We start from the raw sequence: 17,500 nt of genomic DNA on the forward strand, positions 1-17,500 counted from the left end.
TCTATTTACTCAGAATGAGCTAAATCACAGATAAAGACGTTGGATGGAATATCTGAAAGACTATGATTGTACTATTAACTATCACCCAGGAAAAACTAATGTGGTAGCTGATGCACTAAGCCAGAAATCTCGTGGGATTCTGGCTAGTAAGTGGGTGGCAGTTTGTAAGATACCAAGGATTTTAATTTTAGTTTATTTTATTTTATTTATTTTTATTTCATTTTATTTTAGCAGAACCAAATTACACAACTTGGTTTGGTTTGTTAAGGAAGAGAATTTTGACAAGAAGGAATAGATTAGAAATTTCGTCTTGAAAAACGAAATGAACAAAATTTGTTTGGAGTAAATCGGAGGTTGTTTGGTTAATGAACCAAACGAACCGAGATTGAACCAAACTGAACCAACTTGATTTGGTCCATGCTGGAAGAGGTTTTGATAGGATAAAATGGATGAAAAGATTTGTCTTGCGAAGACGAATCTAACAAAACTAGTTTGAGTCAAATCGGAGATCGTTTGGTTGGCGAACCGAGCGAACCAAGACTTAAACCGGTTTGCTATAGTAATCGTTCAACCATTACAATAAATCCTATTACAATCAACCTAAGTTTTAACCCAATTTTATAAGGTTACTGTGCACTCCTCAAAATATCGCGACCGCGCCCGCGCGCGACCCCATCCGCGCGACCGCGATCGCGCCCGATCCACCGCCGCCCGGGTCTGCCGGCGGAAACCTCGGGAAAATGCCCTTAAAAAGGGTCGTGCGAGCAGCCCTAACCCCTGCTCCTCTCCTCTTCTTCTTCCTCCATCACCGCCCCTGTAAACCAGCCGTCGTCGCCCTCTTCTCTGCCGCGCCTCCGCCACCATCGTCCCCTGCATCCAGTGCCACAAGTCCATCGCCGCTGGCCGATCGCTGCCATTGCCACCGCTTCTCCTCTTCCTCTGCCCGACCGCCGTCGTACCCCTGCCGTTGCTGCTTGCGTGGAGAAGACCAGCCAACTGACGCCCCAATCGCCCGATTCTACGTCACTGTCGGCGCCGCTTGGAGCCAACCTCAACAACGCTGACTACACCTAGTAAGGGTTATTCCTCCTTTGATTAAGCTTATTGTAAACAGATGCCTGTCCCTGCCACTGGGCCAAGTATCAGGTTTATTGGTTTATTAAATTGAGATTAGTTAATTAGATTAAGGTTTAGTTAAATAATTAGGTTAACTTGATAAGTCGGTTAAATTAGTTTAATCAGTTTAGTTGAGTAATTAAGGCTTGTTTAATTTAACAAATGATCTTTGATTAACTAAGATAATTAATCTAGTTTAATTGGAGTATTACATATTAACTAGTTTAATGTTGGTTAATTAGTTAACAAGAAGTGATTAATTGCTTGAGTAATTAGTTTTGGGTATTTGATTAAACTAATTCGTTAAGTTAGATAATTAATGAGTAGGTAATTAATTAGATGGTTAATTATTTTGATTAACAAATTTAATAAGTTGTTAACTTATTAATCCATTTAAGACTCAATGAGCTACTTGATAATTAACAGATTAATTGTTTAACTATTAACGGTAAATAAATTTGAGAATTGATTAATTGACTTAAGTTTAAGTAAAGTAATGTTTAGTTATTAATCAGGTTAATTATTAATGATCACGTTATTCATTCGAGGTTAATTGAATTATTAATCAGGTTAATAATTAAATCATATCAATTAAGTAGTAATTGAGTTAGACTAACCTTAGAATCGGCTAGGGTTTACCTTATTGAAAAGTAAATACAATATTTAGAAGATGTTTATTGTAATTACAGGACCTTGATCTGTTGATAATACCATACGCGGAGGATTTCATTAGGGTTCTTATTGCAACGATTTCATCAAGAGGTGGGTACTCCTGTGCTTGGTCAACACATGTCTCATTTTCGTAGTGCATGATTTATTATTGCTGTTATCTATCCTGTTGATACTTTTACTGCTCATGTCATTTATCCAGTCAATACCTTTGATAACCATTGTTTGATACTTACCTGTTGACCTTTATTGGGATCTGTTATTGTCATGTTGCTACTCCTGCTATCTATGCTAGTTAATTAATTGATACCTTATACCTATCGTTGCTTGATCGTTAGTTGTTGATACTTAGACTTGAAACTTAATCTGATGCCAATGTCCTGTTTGGCCCCTCAGTTCACTGCCCCGAGGGGGGTGACTGGGGAGTGTAGAGTGCGGACAGGGACTTGCATTCAATTAGGTCCTGTTTGGCCCCTCAGTCCACTGGCTCGAGGTGGGGTGACTGGGGAGTGTAGAGTGCGGACAGTGACTTGCATTAATTATGTCTTGTCTGGCCCCTCAGTTCAGTGTGCTCTGGGAGAGTAACTGGGGAATGTAGAGTGCGGACAGAGACTTGCATTTGGTTGCGATGGTTGCTGCGTGTTTTGACATGCATTCATTGGTAGGATTATCACATAGTTTACTTTACTCATACGTTTGCGATTGTTGCACTTATTTGCCATGCTTGTTGCAATTGTGATTTAGGCTATCTGCCGATACCTGTTGAGTATTTTACTTGTTCTACATACACCTATTCGTTATAGACTTTACTCTATTATTATTCATGTTATTTTAACCTTTACATGCGCTTTCCTTCTAGTACCCACTGAGTATTTATACTCACCACCCAGACCCTAGAGTTTTCTGTCTCCTCAGGTAACAGATAAATTTACTTGGAGCTTGGAGATTGATAGGCTGCTTCCATCTCACATCCGAAGGTTTACTATGGTTTGGTTTGTTTGCTGATAGTCGTAGTTCAATTTGGTTGTAATAAATTTGGTTATATTACATATAATTGTACATAGATTTTATACACTAGTGGTTATTCATTCTCTTGGATTTACAATGTTTCCGCTACATGGATTCTCGATTTATTTCGGTATTGTGCATGGGACAGTAACCGTGTGGCCATGTAGGCCTTTTATCTTAACTGTTGTACATTTGTGTGATGTGTTAAAGGACCTGTAGTCCTTATTCCAGTCGTATATGGCTGTGTATTTCTGTTTGTATTCAGGAAATTGTCATGGTTACTGGGGAGATGCTACCGAAAATTTTCGGATGGTCTCCCGGGTTGTGACACAATTACTAATCTGGTCTGATAGTTTTCTGAATTGGGATTGGTGGAGCTTAACCAAACTCAATGAGAAGTATTGATTTCTATGATGGCGTAGTCACCTATAGTAGAGAAGATCAAGGTGGCACAAGCTAGCAACCAGCATATTCAGTTTATCAGCAGTAGGGTGGACTCCGGACAACAGTTGGGGTTTTCTTGCGACAATGATAGGATACTTCAATTCCGAGAAAGACTCTGTGTTCGAGAATAGCATTTGATTAAGGAGGAGTTATTACAGGAGGCACACCATTCTAGATTCTCGATACATTCTAGTGGTACTCGTATGTATCAGGATCTGAAATGCTTGTATTGGTGGAACGACATGAAGAGGGATATCGCAGATTTTGTTGCGAGATGTTTAGTGTGTCAACAGGTGAAGGCTGAACACCAAATACTAGCCAAGTTACTTCAGGAGATATTGGTACCTGAGTGAAAGTGGGAATATTTTAAGATGGATTTCGTTATAGGCCTACCTAAGACCCGGAAGGGGCATGATGCGATTTGGGTAATCGTTGATCAGTTAATCAAATCTGCTTACTTCTTTCTGATATGTCAGACGGATTCACTGGATCGTTTGATAGATTTGTATTGCAGAGAGATTATCAGATTACATGGAGTTTCTGTGAGTATTATTTCAGATAGAGATTCGCGTTTTACCTCACGGTTCTGGCAGAGTCTACAGTAAACACTAGGTATAGAGCTTCGCTTTAGTACAATATTTCATCCACATATAGACAATCAGTCGGAGTGTACTATTTAGACTCTGGAAGATTTACTGAGGGCATGTGCTATGAATTTTGGTGGTAGTTGGGAAGATCACTTGCATCTAGTTGAGTTCGCATATAACAACAACTATCATTATATTATTCAGATGGCTCCGTATAAGGCTTTGTATGGTAGACCTTGTTGATCTCTGCTGTTGTGGGAGGAGGTTGGTGAGAGACAGCTGTTAGATCCATAGAGGATTCAGCAGGATGCTGAGTTTGTACAGATTATTAGACGACGTATGTCAGAGGCTCAAGATCGACAGAAGAGTTATACGGATCAGAAACAGAGACCTTTGGAGTTTTACAGTATTTGTTAGGAAGTATACTGAAAAGACTAGCTCTTTTGTATATAAACATTTATGAAATAAAGTATCATGTTTTGGTCAAATGATTGCAATAGTGTATTTTGCAATAAAGTCCTCTTAATTTACATTGTAGATAACTTGGTGTCTGTGAGACACAGAAGACCATGATTATCGGTCCCTTGTGAATTATAAACTAAGGCTCACAACCAAGATGACTTTGGACAAACCATCGGGAACGGTTGTAGTGTAATTCGGTGACTGTCTGTCTTGACTGTAGAATTACACTAGTGCACTTTGTGTGTATTGAGTAGGACCATTGAGGTTGTTCGATTTACACTGACTCACAAATTGAACAAGACCTCTGTTATTATAATTATGCACTCTTAATCCCGATGTAATAAATGGGCACCTATACTTAGTAATTATTGCTTTGATTTACCAAAGGGTGAGATCTTTCCGTCAGATCAAATATTCTCGGTAAGTTGGGTGATGTTACTATTTATACGGTGTGCCATTAATTATAGAAGGAATCCGTGTCCCAGTAGGGCTGATGATGTCCCCTTGGAGAGCTCATAAGGATTGTCAAGTCAAATCTTGCAAGTGGACTTGGTCCGGCTGACAATAAGGTTGAGTGGTACTATTCAAGGTCTTAGATGTCGATTATTGAGTTGTCAGTGAACTCAGATAATTGACGGACATACGATATCTTAAACACGGGGAGCAATGCATAAAATAATAAGAAGGAACCCATAACGTAATTTGGGGATTAGATTGGTAGTGCAATAATGATCCTCTAGTGGAATGGATCGTTATTGATGGATGTAGGTGTGTATTCGGGGTTGAATACGGGATCCGAAACCCATCAGAAGGCCAGATCTAATACCTCCTCGAGGTCCCCACTGTAGCCTAAAGACATCTTCAAAAGGATGCAATCAAACGGACGAGATTAGTTCTCAGCCGTCGGATGAGATTTAATCTCGACCGTTGGATGAGATTAGTTCTCGACCGTAGGATGAGTTAATGGATGAGATCAGCTTGTATCCGTGGGATTAGATCAAGTTGCATCCATTGGATCGAAATAAATAAAGAGGAATAGAAGAGAATAGATTAGAACCGTTGGATGAGATTAAGTCGCGTCCGATGGACGAGATCTCTCCGGTTCGGTTTTAATTCTCTTTGGAAGGAAGAACCGGTTCACGAGGTGAACCAGACATGGTTCAATGAACCACACGCCCAAAGGGATTGATCATGGCCATTGGATCAAAGAGATCAAGTTATATTAAAGGAGATTATATCGTAACCGTTAGATGAGATTAAGTTGCATCCTACGGATGAGATCTCTTCGGTTCGGTTTTATTTTCTATTTAATATAAAATTGGTTCATGGATTTAATCAAAGGTGGCCGGCCACTTATAGATGAGGTTGGAATAATTTTTTAACTAATTCCAAAAAGATCTAACGGCTAGAAACCAAGCAAGCTAATCCAAGGGCCAAGATCTAAGATGTTTCTATAATTTGGAATTGGTTCATTGAATCAATCCAAATTGGAATAAATCTTTTGAATGGGCGGCCAAGACTTGGTGTTGGCGTGGTGGCTATAAAAGGGAGAGGGTTGGGCGGCACAAGGAGAGAACAAGAAGGCTAGAGAGAAAAGTTTCCGAAAATTTTTCTCTCCTTCCCTTAGGTGCCGCCGCCCCTCTTCATCTTCTTCTTCCTTTTCCTTTTTCTTCTTCTTCCTCTACCGCCCCTTCCCCTTCTTCTCTTGAGGTGGCCGAACCCCTCTTCCAAGGTGGTGGCCGGATCCAAGCAAAGAGACGAGACAAGGCGAAGTTGCTGCGAGAAGAAGAAAGGCGATCCAAGGCTTCATCATCCGGAGGTTGCAGTTCTTTATTTCTGGAGGATCGTTGTCCACCCAACGTCCAGGAAGAAGATAGGAATACAGCGGAAGGCTCCGAGGTCATCAACAAGGTTCTGGTAAAATTTATTTTCCGCAGTTTTAATTTTACTAGAACTAGTCATATAAACCGTAGTTAGTAATTTAGGAATCGGCGATCCTGAAGGATCGATTGACTTAGTCTTTTGTAGACTTTGTCAATTGATCCAGGCGGGATAAAATTTTTGTCCTGTGGGGTTCTATGCTTTTCGGAGCGGATAGAATCCGGAACGCAGGACGGAGATCCAGAATCGCCAACATGTTGGTTTCAGATGGATTTGTCCAGTAGGAGTTCCTATGTGTTGTTTTCTGATTTCGTGTGGGATTTGGATTACTATGGGATCAGTTCATGTGTTTGATCCGATCTTGTTTTCTGTTGGAATTGGTTGGTTTTGTTCTATTAGATTTATGGTGGATGGATTTCGTGGTTGATGGAGTATGGTATGGTGGTTGATCAAGTTCGTTGGATCTGTTGGCGGATCTGATTTGGTTGGATCCGATTGATCAAGTTTGTTGGATCTATTGATGGATCTGATTTGTGTGTGAGCGCGACCTGTGCGTGTTGAATGTCGGACCGATCAGGGCAAAATTGACCCAAGTAAATGAACTAACATTTTGCCACTTGAAAATATTTTCTTTTGTTTAAATGAACGTTCATATATAAATGCATGAACGTTATGCTTGTTAAATGCATAAACGTATGCATGAATGGAGGTTATTGGCATGTAAACGTACATGTAGAGACTCTATATATTGAGCTAAGGAGATATATATATATATATATATATATATATATATATATATATATATATATATATATATATATATATATATAACAAGAAGCCACCACCACCTCCCCATCTCTCTCACTCGTGTTAGCATTCAGGTACACCTCAGTTCCCCGCGATCTACCTGTGCTTGGTGGACAGCGCAGTTCTGTCATTGTATCCTGGGAAACAGACGTCCGTCGTAACCTCTAAGCACCGCCGGAGAGGACGAATCTGTTTTAAGGAAACTGCGTTGAACGCAGGCCTTAACATCATCCTCTCGGCGACTCGGCACTCTGCTCTCGGCCAACTCGACACTCGGCGTCTCGGCCGACTCGACACTCGGCGAGTCGATCATGCGATTGACTTAACATTGGTGATCAGGAAAACACCAGTCCCTGCTGGCAGCTTGAAATTATTAGTTCAAGCCATCTCTACAGATAAGTTGAATTGTATTATAATTCAGTAAAATATTAATCTCTCCTGCAAATATTGTCCAACAATATATTTAGACATGTTTTGACTTATAGACAGTGTCATGCACATTATATGCATATTTTAGTATTATCATCTGAGTTTTCTTATTTGCATTTTAGTCCTTAAATATTCTGGCTATATTTGGTAGAATAAGAAAAATTTAATTCTTTTTCAAAAAAAACTCATATTTTTACAATCTACTATTATATAATTTTTCAAAGTGTTTTAAAAAATTTATTTTTTATTTTTGAAAAACTTATTTTCAAATTTTGATTTCAAAGAAAAAGAAAGGAATGATTTAGCCTTAGACTAGAATCATCCCCTCAGAAAGTATGTACTTATAGATTTAGGTTGAACATCTCACAAATCATACTAGCTAACTTGTTTGTGATTGTAAAACTTAGAACGGTGTGAGATGCATAAAATTCTAGCCTGAGTCTCAGATGCTTATATCAGTGCATCGAACCTAACTTGGGTTTTAAATAAAAATATTGAATTAAGTTAAATGTTCCTAAGCATAAGCTAAATGGGATGATACACTTGAACTTGACTAACTGGGTCAAGTTACTACTTCTTAGTAGTTTGCTAAAACTTAAGTTGGACACTCGCCCCTCGGATAAATTTTTTTTGTTTAAGTATTTTATTTATTTATAACATGCTTGGATTCAAACCCATTTATTTTTATTATGTCAATGGAGGAGAGTCATATGAGATTTCAAGTTCTTCAAGTTCAAATGTTCAAAATTTCTTAAAAGTTCAAATTTACTTTCAAAAATTCAAAAATATTTTTGAATTCACGTTTTCAAATTCAAATATTCTTTTTGAAAAAGTTTAAAATTATTTCAAAGGTTATCAAAAGTAATTTTTAAAATATTTTTTAAGGACTTGAATGGTTTTGTATCAATCTGATCAAAACTAAACCATGTCAAGTTCAGGGGGAGTGAACAAAACAAAATTTTCAAACCTTGTTTATTTTAAACAAGTATGAATTCAGGAAAAGTCCTAAAACAGGGGGAGATAGGTCATTGCATATTCATGTTATTTCACATTACATGAACTCTTATTTTTCAAGCATGAGTTAAATGTTTATCATGAGTTAAATTCTTGAATATCATAAATGATTTTCTTAATTTGAAACTAGGGTTATCATAATCAAAAAGAGAGAGATTGTTGATGTAGGGAGCACCAGATGATCGAATCTTGATTTTGATGATAGTACGAGGTTCAAGTTAAGTGTATGTTGTGTACTGATATACTTATCTAGTGTGCAGGGAGCACAAGAAAGTTCTACTCGAGGCTAGGCAAAGCAAGTCCTAGTTGAGGTTAGGCAAAGTAAGTCCTAGTTGAGGTTAGGCAAAGGCAAGTTCTGGTTTGAAGGATCAGACAGAAGTCTTAGCAAAATCAAGTGCACCAGGTGCAAGTCCAGGCAGGTAAGGAGGACCAGATGCATGGTAGAAATCCAGGCAAGTCAGGAGGATAAGATGCGTGGTGGAAGTCTAGGCGATCAGGTGGACCAGTAGGCCTAGCAGCAAATCTTAGGAGTTGAGGATCAAGGCTAAGCAGGAAGTCCAATAAGTCTGGAAAATCAGGTAAATTCTCCCGAGTGGAGTGGGTAAGGGTGTGTTCTCGAAGTGGAATAGTATGCGTCGGTCTAATCTAGAGTTTCATTGGAACTTGAAGTTAAGACCACTTAACAGTTTGAAAACTGTTATTCCTTTTCTGTAACTTTGGTTTTTGCACTAACTTGTAATGCAGGATTGGAGAGGTGGAAACTTTGATTCTAGGCAACTCTATCTGGAATCCAAGCAACCAACGATCTAGGTGCTTGGATTGTGAATCTAGACGACCAGACGCCAACGAACCAGGCCAGCGAAGCGGTGAGGTGGTGTTGTCCCAGTGATCGGGACATCTCAGCTTCCAAGCGCCCAGATTGGTTCCAGGCGCTGGGTTCGAATAAACACAGCGACAGTCAAAGTTCATTTGAAGCCTTCACGTCAGCATGGAGGTGCCTAGAAAGGGAATACAGGTGACTGGAAGTGCCGAGTCAGCAGTGTTGATGACGGATCGGTGAGCATCGTAGAGGCGCTTGGAAAGGGATTCCAGGCGCCTGGAAAGCCTTATAAAAGACCTTTGACAGAAGACCTCAGCACATCAATTCAAGTCAGTCCAAGCAAGCTGACGACAATCTATGCGCGAACGATCACCTTGGAAGCCGTCATAACGCCGGAGTTCTACACCGCAAGTCTTCATCTCAACCTCCAGTGATTTGGTAACGATTTACTTGTATGCATTCAATTTAAGTATGATAAAGTTTTTATTACATTTTCTGATTTTGTAAATCGTTACAACTCCTCTACGTAAGGAAGGAGTTAATTAGTGGATTGCTCAAACGTAAACGATCAAAGATCGTCGACTTTAGAGTAGCAACCTGTGCCCGTGAACCGAGTAAAAAAACTTGTGTCTATTATGTTCGTGTTTCTCGCAATTATTATTTCCACTACAACATTATCTCTGATTTACGAACAAACGAACGTAATCGATGAATTTTTGAAAATCAAGAAAACACTATAAGATAATGCTATTCAACCCCTTCTAGTGCTCTCTTTGATCCTACAGTCATGTACATTGTAGTGTGTTGTTGGGTGAAAAGATCAACAACACATTATTGTTGTCCAGGGGGAGCAGCAACATCATGTTGCTGGTTTTGCTCAGATCAATAATAACATGCTACAATGCTGCTTGTCGGTTGTATCGGAACATGCTCAAGAAGCTAAACCTATGTCATAATTAAATAATTAAATAATATTATCTATTTATGAAAGAAATTAACTAGCTAATCCAAACTTACCGCAAGTAAACAACAAATCCCTTTATATACGATAATGATCAGGATAGGACAAGGAGTTGATGCAAAACATCCCCAAATATTAAGAGTTAAGGAGTCATATAATTATATATTGTCTCTATCCAATTATAATTTTTTAGGTTATTAACATCATCTACAATATGTATAATGATTAAAGGTAAGTTAAAAGAAAAGGTAAGTTATATGTAATAGAACAAACAAAAAAGAAAAAAAATATAAATTTTATAAAATAACAAAACATTCATATTTGATTCCACACAAAGATAATAAGTTCTAAGCAGGTTTTTCAATCTGGATTGATTCAGTTTTTTACTTATAAAAAAATCTTTTGAATAATTAATCAAAAGTAATATTAGAATCCATCTGGATATGTATGTCTCTATCTAAGATTCTAAGCAATAATACTACACCTTTTATTGTGAAGGACTAAACTACATTAGAGAATTTAAAAGTTTTACTTTCGAATTCCAATTCTCAAATATGTTGACCAATAATCCTTTGTGTAATTTCTAGCATGCTGACAAATGACACGAAAGAGCTATTGCTTATAATACTAATGTATTTTTGAATGACCCTTTCCTTTTTTCCTTTTCCCTTGATGGTAGTTTCAAAAAAAAAAAATCTTTAAAATTTTCAAACTTACTCATCCAGTGTAGCCTTTTCTTCAAACTTAACAATTGGAACTCTCTTACGATGCTAATGGGAAATAAATAAGACGTTGAAGATGATGAGACTGATAACAAAGAAGTCGAAGTGGAGGTTGTGTGGGAATAGAAAAGTTGATGATGTAGAAGCTTTCACCGATCGATAATTTTAAGATGAATAGTTAAAGCTGATGTCGTTTGATGGGAAATTGATAAAAAAAAAATAAGATTGTCGCACAAGTGAAAAATAACTCCAACGTCTAAATTTTGTATTTTTACAAAAAAAAAAAAAATAATGAAGAAATGATTCAGATTTCAAATCTAATTAGGACGACGAGGGGTATTGCGGAACGATAAATCAGAATAAGATATGAGATTTGGACGATCTCAAAATCAGGTACTCGACGGATAAATCCCAAACCTAGCGAAAGGTTTGGGAAAATGCCGTTTCCCATAAATACAAAAGTTGAGGAAACAGACCTGCAAACTCCTAATAGACCTGCAGAAAATCTTCTTTCCGTTCCGCATTCGAAGCAAATTTCTAGGGCTCTATTCTTCTCGCGCTCGCTCCCTCGCGTTGCTACTGTTTCGCTCTCTCTATGTGTTTAATTCATGGAGTAATAGCCCGTCCATGGAATTCGTCCCTACTGGGATTCCTTGTTCTCTGGCCACTATCTCACTGCTATGGGAGCCCTAACGGAGAACAGTAAGAGACGCCACGCCGTCGACCTCCAGCTGTCCTCTTCCTCCCACCCCATCTTCCATCTCGCTGCCGAGCTATCCCCTCCCTCCAAAAAGATCAAGCTCTCCTCCCCACCGGTCGTCTTCTGTCCTATCACGCCATTGACGCAGGTGGCTAAAACCCCGACACCACCGAGCCGGAGCTTCCCTCCTCCTGCTCCTCTTCCACGCGCCGTCCACGCCCCCCAGCGCATCCTCAGAGCGTTTGGCCTTGGGCCGGACAGCAGATCGCGCCTTCTGCAATCGCCTCTAAAGCCAGAAGTCGTTGATATGGGTAATTTCGTGTCGCAGTTTCTACGGCGAAAGAAAGCTTCCAATTTTGCGCCATGGAGGATGGGAAAGAGGAAGGACGTTTCCTCTCCTTTCGGCATGGGTCGGGGTTCCGAGGGTAGCGATGGGGGCCATGAAGGATTAGGGTTGGATCAATATGTTCAGTTGGTTAACTGCGTGAAAGATGGTAGCTTGATTTCAGAGACGAGTCATAGCAATGCAGTATTTCCTTTATCACAATCTGGTTTGTTAGACCTGACAACTGTGACCGAGAAGCCCGAGGAGACATCCAACTTGCATATAGTAAATTGCAAGGTAGAGGATGCAAAAAAACTAGTTCTGGAATCAACTCCAGCAAATGAGGGCAAAGTATCCGTCAAGAGGATTCCTTTTTATAAAGAATTGTACACAGAATCTGCTAGAAAATACGATTCGAAGCTGAGAAGCTTGGACCTTGAAGTGGAGTTGGCTGAGAAGAAGATATCCTCCTTCCATTTGGCAAATTATGTGGAAGAGAAAAACGCCAAAGAGGTATGATTTTTCAATTTGTAATATTCTGAATCGATAACTTATTGATTTATTTATTTTTTTTGCATGTAGTTACCAGGCAATGACTTTTAGAGAATAAGTAAATCGATATTGTGTTGATCTTCTTGTGTCATTAACTCATTATTATACCATGAGCTTCTAAATCTACCAGGACTTCTCATGAGAAAATAAAGACCAAACAATTTATATTTTAAAATGTTATCTTGAATTTAACAGGATGCTGAGAGTGCTAATGCTACCATAGATAAGCTGCCAGAAAGTATATGCTGGACACTGTAATTCTTTATCTACATTGATATGACTTTATGGATGACAAGATCACTTCATTTAGAGTTGTTAAGGATACCATAACCTATGCATTTCCTAAAAAGCAACTTTCTTTCAACAAGCTATGCGTTTGTTAAAAGCCAAAAAAACTAAATTGCTTGTGGGCGGTGTGCCTCTTAGTGCTGGAAGGTACTAACTAAAATTTGATGTAAAAAAACTTTAGTAGTGAATTCTCACTTTGTGGGGATGGAAACCACAACACCTAATCTAGATTTTAGTCAAATAATATATAATTTAGAATATTGTGAGAGCTCATTCTTGCAAAGTACTATGTTACTAGATATAATGGCTCTGATGTTTGGTTTGATTTCCATTTACAACAATTCTTAACTACATGGGATCTACTTAACTAATCATGTTTCATCATTGGGCTATATTAGTATATGATACACTATTTGTGTTATATGATACACCATGATCAAGATGCAAAATGATACATATCATATACATAATCAATATTTCAAAGAATTATGACAATTTTGATTTGATACCAAGAAGTATAATGCACCATAGAAAAACTAATTTTACTCAATCTAATCATTATATTCAATCCAACAGATGGAAAATGAAAGCCAAGCTATTATAAAAGGAGAAAAAAAGGATGAATCCTCTATTACAAGAAAGAAGTAGAGAGGTTGAGAAGGCTCTGATACTTGCATTCTTCATCTATCTTCTTTGTCCTTGTATCGACATCCAGAGTAGATACCTTACTCCTACTGATCACTTGGAAAACTTTTTAGAGAACCATATTTAATCCATGGCCTAAGTCCAAGTAACATAGTTGAGTGGCAGAAACTCAGAGTTGACTTAGGCATAGGGAAGATAAATCTTGTCAAACCAAAAATCTTTTGGAAACAAACCAGACTATATATATATATATCACACCTACATATATAAATATGTGTGTATGGATATATATTTTTTTTCACATGCAAATACATAGTTGAATACGTGCGTGAGGGCGATGATGACACCTAAAACAATAGGTTGATTCAGGTTGGAAGTTTATCCATTTTAGTTTGGAAATTGTCAACTATGTCAGTTTAATTTGGTTTTGTGAATTCTCTAGTGAACCTATAAACCAAAAAGTGTCGACTAGAGGTAGCAATGGGCTGCTTGGGTCCCATTGGCTCACCATAAATTGAGTCAATTTGGTCATAGCTCGGTGATGTCAATGTCATGCCAGGTTGGCATGAAAATACCAAGAATTCAGCTCAATTGGGTTCAGAAGCAACCAGACTAAGCTAGCATGGAGTTCTATTATTTTTAAAATTTACATTTTAATTTCATTTACTAATAATATATATTAGTAATGTAAATATTTGATAATACATATTTTTATAAATATTAGTATAGTTATTTTTGATGTTTAATGATAATCATTTTATTAAATATTATTGAACATTCTAATTGGATTGGATTCTGAGTGAGCTAGGCTCAACTGGTGGATTGCACTAGATTTGGGTTTGTGTCAGGTCGGACATGGGTTGTGTAGGTGCTACTTGTCTTGAGCCCATTTAAGGCTTAGGCCTGGCCTGACCCATTTGATGCCTTTACTGCATACTATGGCGGTAACAATGTCAATAATAGTTAGAGTAGAGTTGATCCTAATAATGTCCAAGAAGAAATAATCTCTTTCCATTATAACAACAATAACAACCAAGCCTTATTCTACTAGGTGGGGTTTGTTATATGCATCCTTCTACGCCATTGGGCTTTATCTCCTATTATATCATCATTTATATTTAAATAAATTTTATTTTATTTTATTATTGCTAACCAAGTCTTTTTTGGTCTTCTTTTTTTGATGTGCACATTTGTCATAGTTTCACATTATTTAATTGGAACATTTATTGGTCGTCTAAGTATATGTCCGTACCATCTTAAATCTGTCTCTCGGAGTTTTCTCTCAATATGTGCAACTCTGATTTTTTTTCTAGTATTTTCATTTCTTATTCTGTCCATCCTTGTATGTCTGCACATCCACTTTAATATCCTTATCTCTGCTCATCTTCTATTTATGTGTTTGAGTTATAGTCTAATATCAGCTCTATATAATATAGTAACCTAATTGTCGTTTTGTAAAACTTTCTTTTAATTTTGAGAGATACTTTATAATTACATAGAACACCTGATGCATACTTTATAATCACACAGAACACCTGATGCTTTTTTCCATTTCAATCATCTCATTTGTATTCTATGTAAAACATCTCTCTCAATTCCTTCATTTTTTTTGCAAAAATGATCCTACAACTCATTATCTCCTATTTTAATAATTGTCTCATTACATTCTAATATTAGTAAATTTAAATTTCATATATTTTGTCTTTATTTTACTAAGTTTAAAACCTTTCACTTCTAGCGTTCCCGTCAAGATTTGAGTTTAACATTTACTTCTTCACGTGTTTTATCTACTAAAATAATATCATCTACAAACAACATATACCGCGGTACTATATCTTGGATGTGTCTTATGAGCTCGTCTATGATTAGTGTAAAAAGATATGGACTTGGCGATCCTGGTCTTTTTTTGATGGGAAATGCTTCGATTAATTCATCTGAAGTCTTCACTCTTATCATTACATCCTCATATATATCTTTAATTAGTTCAATATATGTTATGTTAACACCTATTTTTTCTAGAATTCTCCATATTATTTCCCTTGAGATTCTATCATAAGTTTTTTCTAATTCGACGAATATTATATATAATTTTCTTTGGGACTCTATCATAAGTTTTTTCTAGGTCGACGAATATTATATGTAAGTATTGCTTCTGTTCTCGATACTTTTTAATTAATTGCCTAAGAAGATGTATAACTTCTATTGTCGACCTTCTAAGCATAAATCCAAATTGATTTTCAGTTACCATGGTATCCTTCCTTAGTCTTTTATCTGTTACTCTTTTCTAAAGTTTCATGGTGTGACTCATTAGTTTAATATCCTTATAGTTTGCACAATTTTCTACCTTTCCTTTATTCTTATATAAGGAAACTAGAGTATTTACTCTCCATTGATCGAATATTTTTTTAATTTTTAATATTAGGTTGAATAACTTTGTAAGCTATTCAATACTTTATTTTTCTAGACACTTCTATACTATTGGAATATTATATGGTCCTACTGTTTTTTCAATTTGCATCCCTTTAAAGCTTGTTTTATTTTTGAATTTGAATTTTATGATAAAAATTTAAATTTTTATACTCATTCCACCTACTTAAATTACTTAAGCTAGGTTGGTCACTTAAATCTTCATTAAAAAGTTGATGAAAATATTTCTTCCATTGCTCTTTATTTCCTCATCATTTTGTAGCGCTCTATTGCATTCATCTTTAATACCTTTTATTTGAATAAAATATCTTGTCTTCCTCTTTCTTGCTTTAACTATTTTGTTAATGTCTCTTCCCCTTTTGTATTCAATTTTGATATATATGTTTAAAAGTTTTATTCTTAGCTTCATTCACTATTTTTAGCCTTTTTCTTGGCTATTATATATTTTTGTAAGTTTTTACCTTGTCTATTTGTTTTTCTTTCACTTTCTTACTTGGTTATTATTGTTAACTTTGTATCCTATGTCATATTCCCTCTCCTTATAATATCCTCTCCTTAAATATTTTCTCATCATTTTCTATCGCTCTATTGCATTCATTTTTAATACCTCTTATTTGAATAAAATATCTAGTCTTCCACTTTCTTGCTTTAACTATTTTGTTAATGTCTCTTCCCTTTTTATATTCAATTTTTTATATAAGTGTTTAAAAGTTTCATTTTTAGCTTCATTCATTACTTTTTTGGCCTTTTCTTGGCTATTATATATTTTTGTAAATTTTCTTCTTTCTTACAAGTATATAATACCTTGTAGGCTATTTGTTTTTTTTTACTTTTTCAAGTATATTCTTGGCTACTATTGTTAACTTTGATACTATCATATCCTATGTCGTATTTGAGTCGCCGTATCTCTTCAAATATTTGTACCCTCTTTTCCTTAAATATGTTTTGTTTCTCATCCTTTAACTTTCACCACTTAATTTTAGGAGTCGTGCATATTTTCCTTCTATTGATACTATGCTTAAGGCATATATCCAACACTGTTAATATATGCTGGATAATTAAGTTTTCTTTAAGGATTATTTTGTAATCTTTACAAATCTTTCTATCATTCTTTCTAACCATAAGAAAGTCAATTTGTGATTTATTATTTCACTTTTGAATGTAACCAAGTGTTGTTCTCTTTTCTTAAAAATCATATTAGCTAGTATAAAGTCATATGTTATTGCAAAATCCAATATAGTTTTTCCTTTATATTTCTTGTTCTAAATCCATAATCCCCATGCACTCTATCATATTCTTTATTTTTCACTCATATGTGTCTATTTAGATCTCTTTCTATTAAAATCATTTCAGTTGATGGAATATTTTGTAATACTTCATTTAGGTCATAAATTTAGATTTGGTGTGTTCATCTAACCCTACTTGAGATGCATATATGCTAATTACATTAACAGTCCTTTCCCCCTTCTAACTATTACTATTTTATCATTTAGCGAACTATTGACAACATTACTTACTATTTCTTATTTTATTCATTTTTGTGTACCATAACTTAAAATCTAAATTCTTTATCATTTTGTTTTCTCTCTTATTCATTTTGTCTCTTGTACATAAAATATTAATTTTTTTTCTAATCATTGTAT

General features: G+C 36.3%; 1 protein-coding gene across 1 annotated transcript in view; it reads left to right on the forward strand.

The window, feature by feature from the left end:
• The first annotated feature begins 11,446 nt into the window (after window positions 1-11,446).
• The window catches only part of LOC141826280 (uncharacterized), a 31,588-nt gene continuing 25,534 nt past the window's right edge, over window positions 11,447-17,500 (forward strand). Inside the window, exons 1-2 of the mRNA XM_074713526.1 lie at window positions 11,447-12,458; window positions 12,693-12,751. Of these exons, the coding sequence (XP_074569627.1) occupies window positions 11,601-12,458; window positions 12,693-12,751 (917 nt within the window). The 5' untranslated portion in view covers window positions 11,447-11,600. The remainder of the gene's footprint in view (window positions 12,459-12,692; window positions 12,752-17,500) is intronic.

Source organism: Curcuma longa, chromosome 4, assembly GCF_044706935.1.
Source record: "Curcuma longa cultivar G26 ecotype Majalengka, Jawa Barat chromosome 4, ITB_CL_G26_1.1, whole genome shotgun sequence".
NCBI lineage: Eukaryota > Viridiplantae > Streptophyta > Magnoliopsida > Zingiberales > Zingiberaceae > Curcuma > Curcuma longa.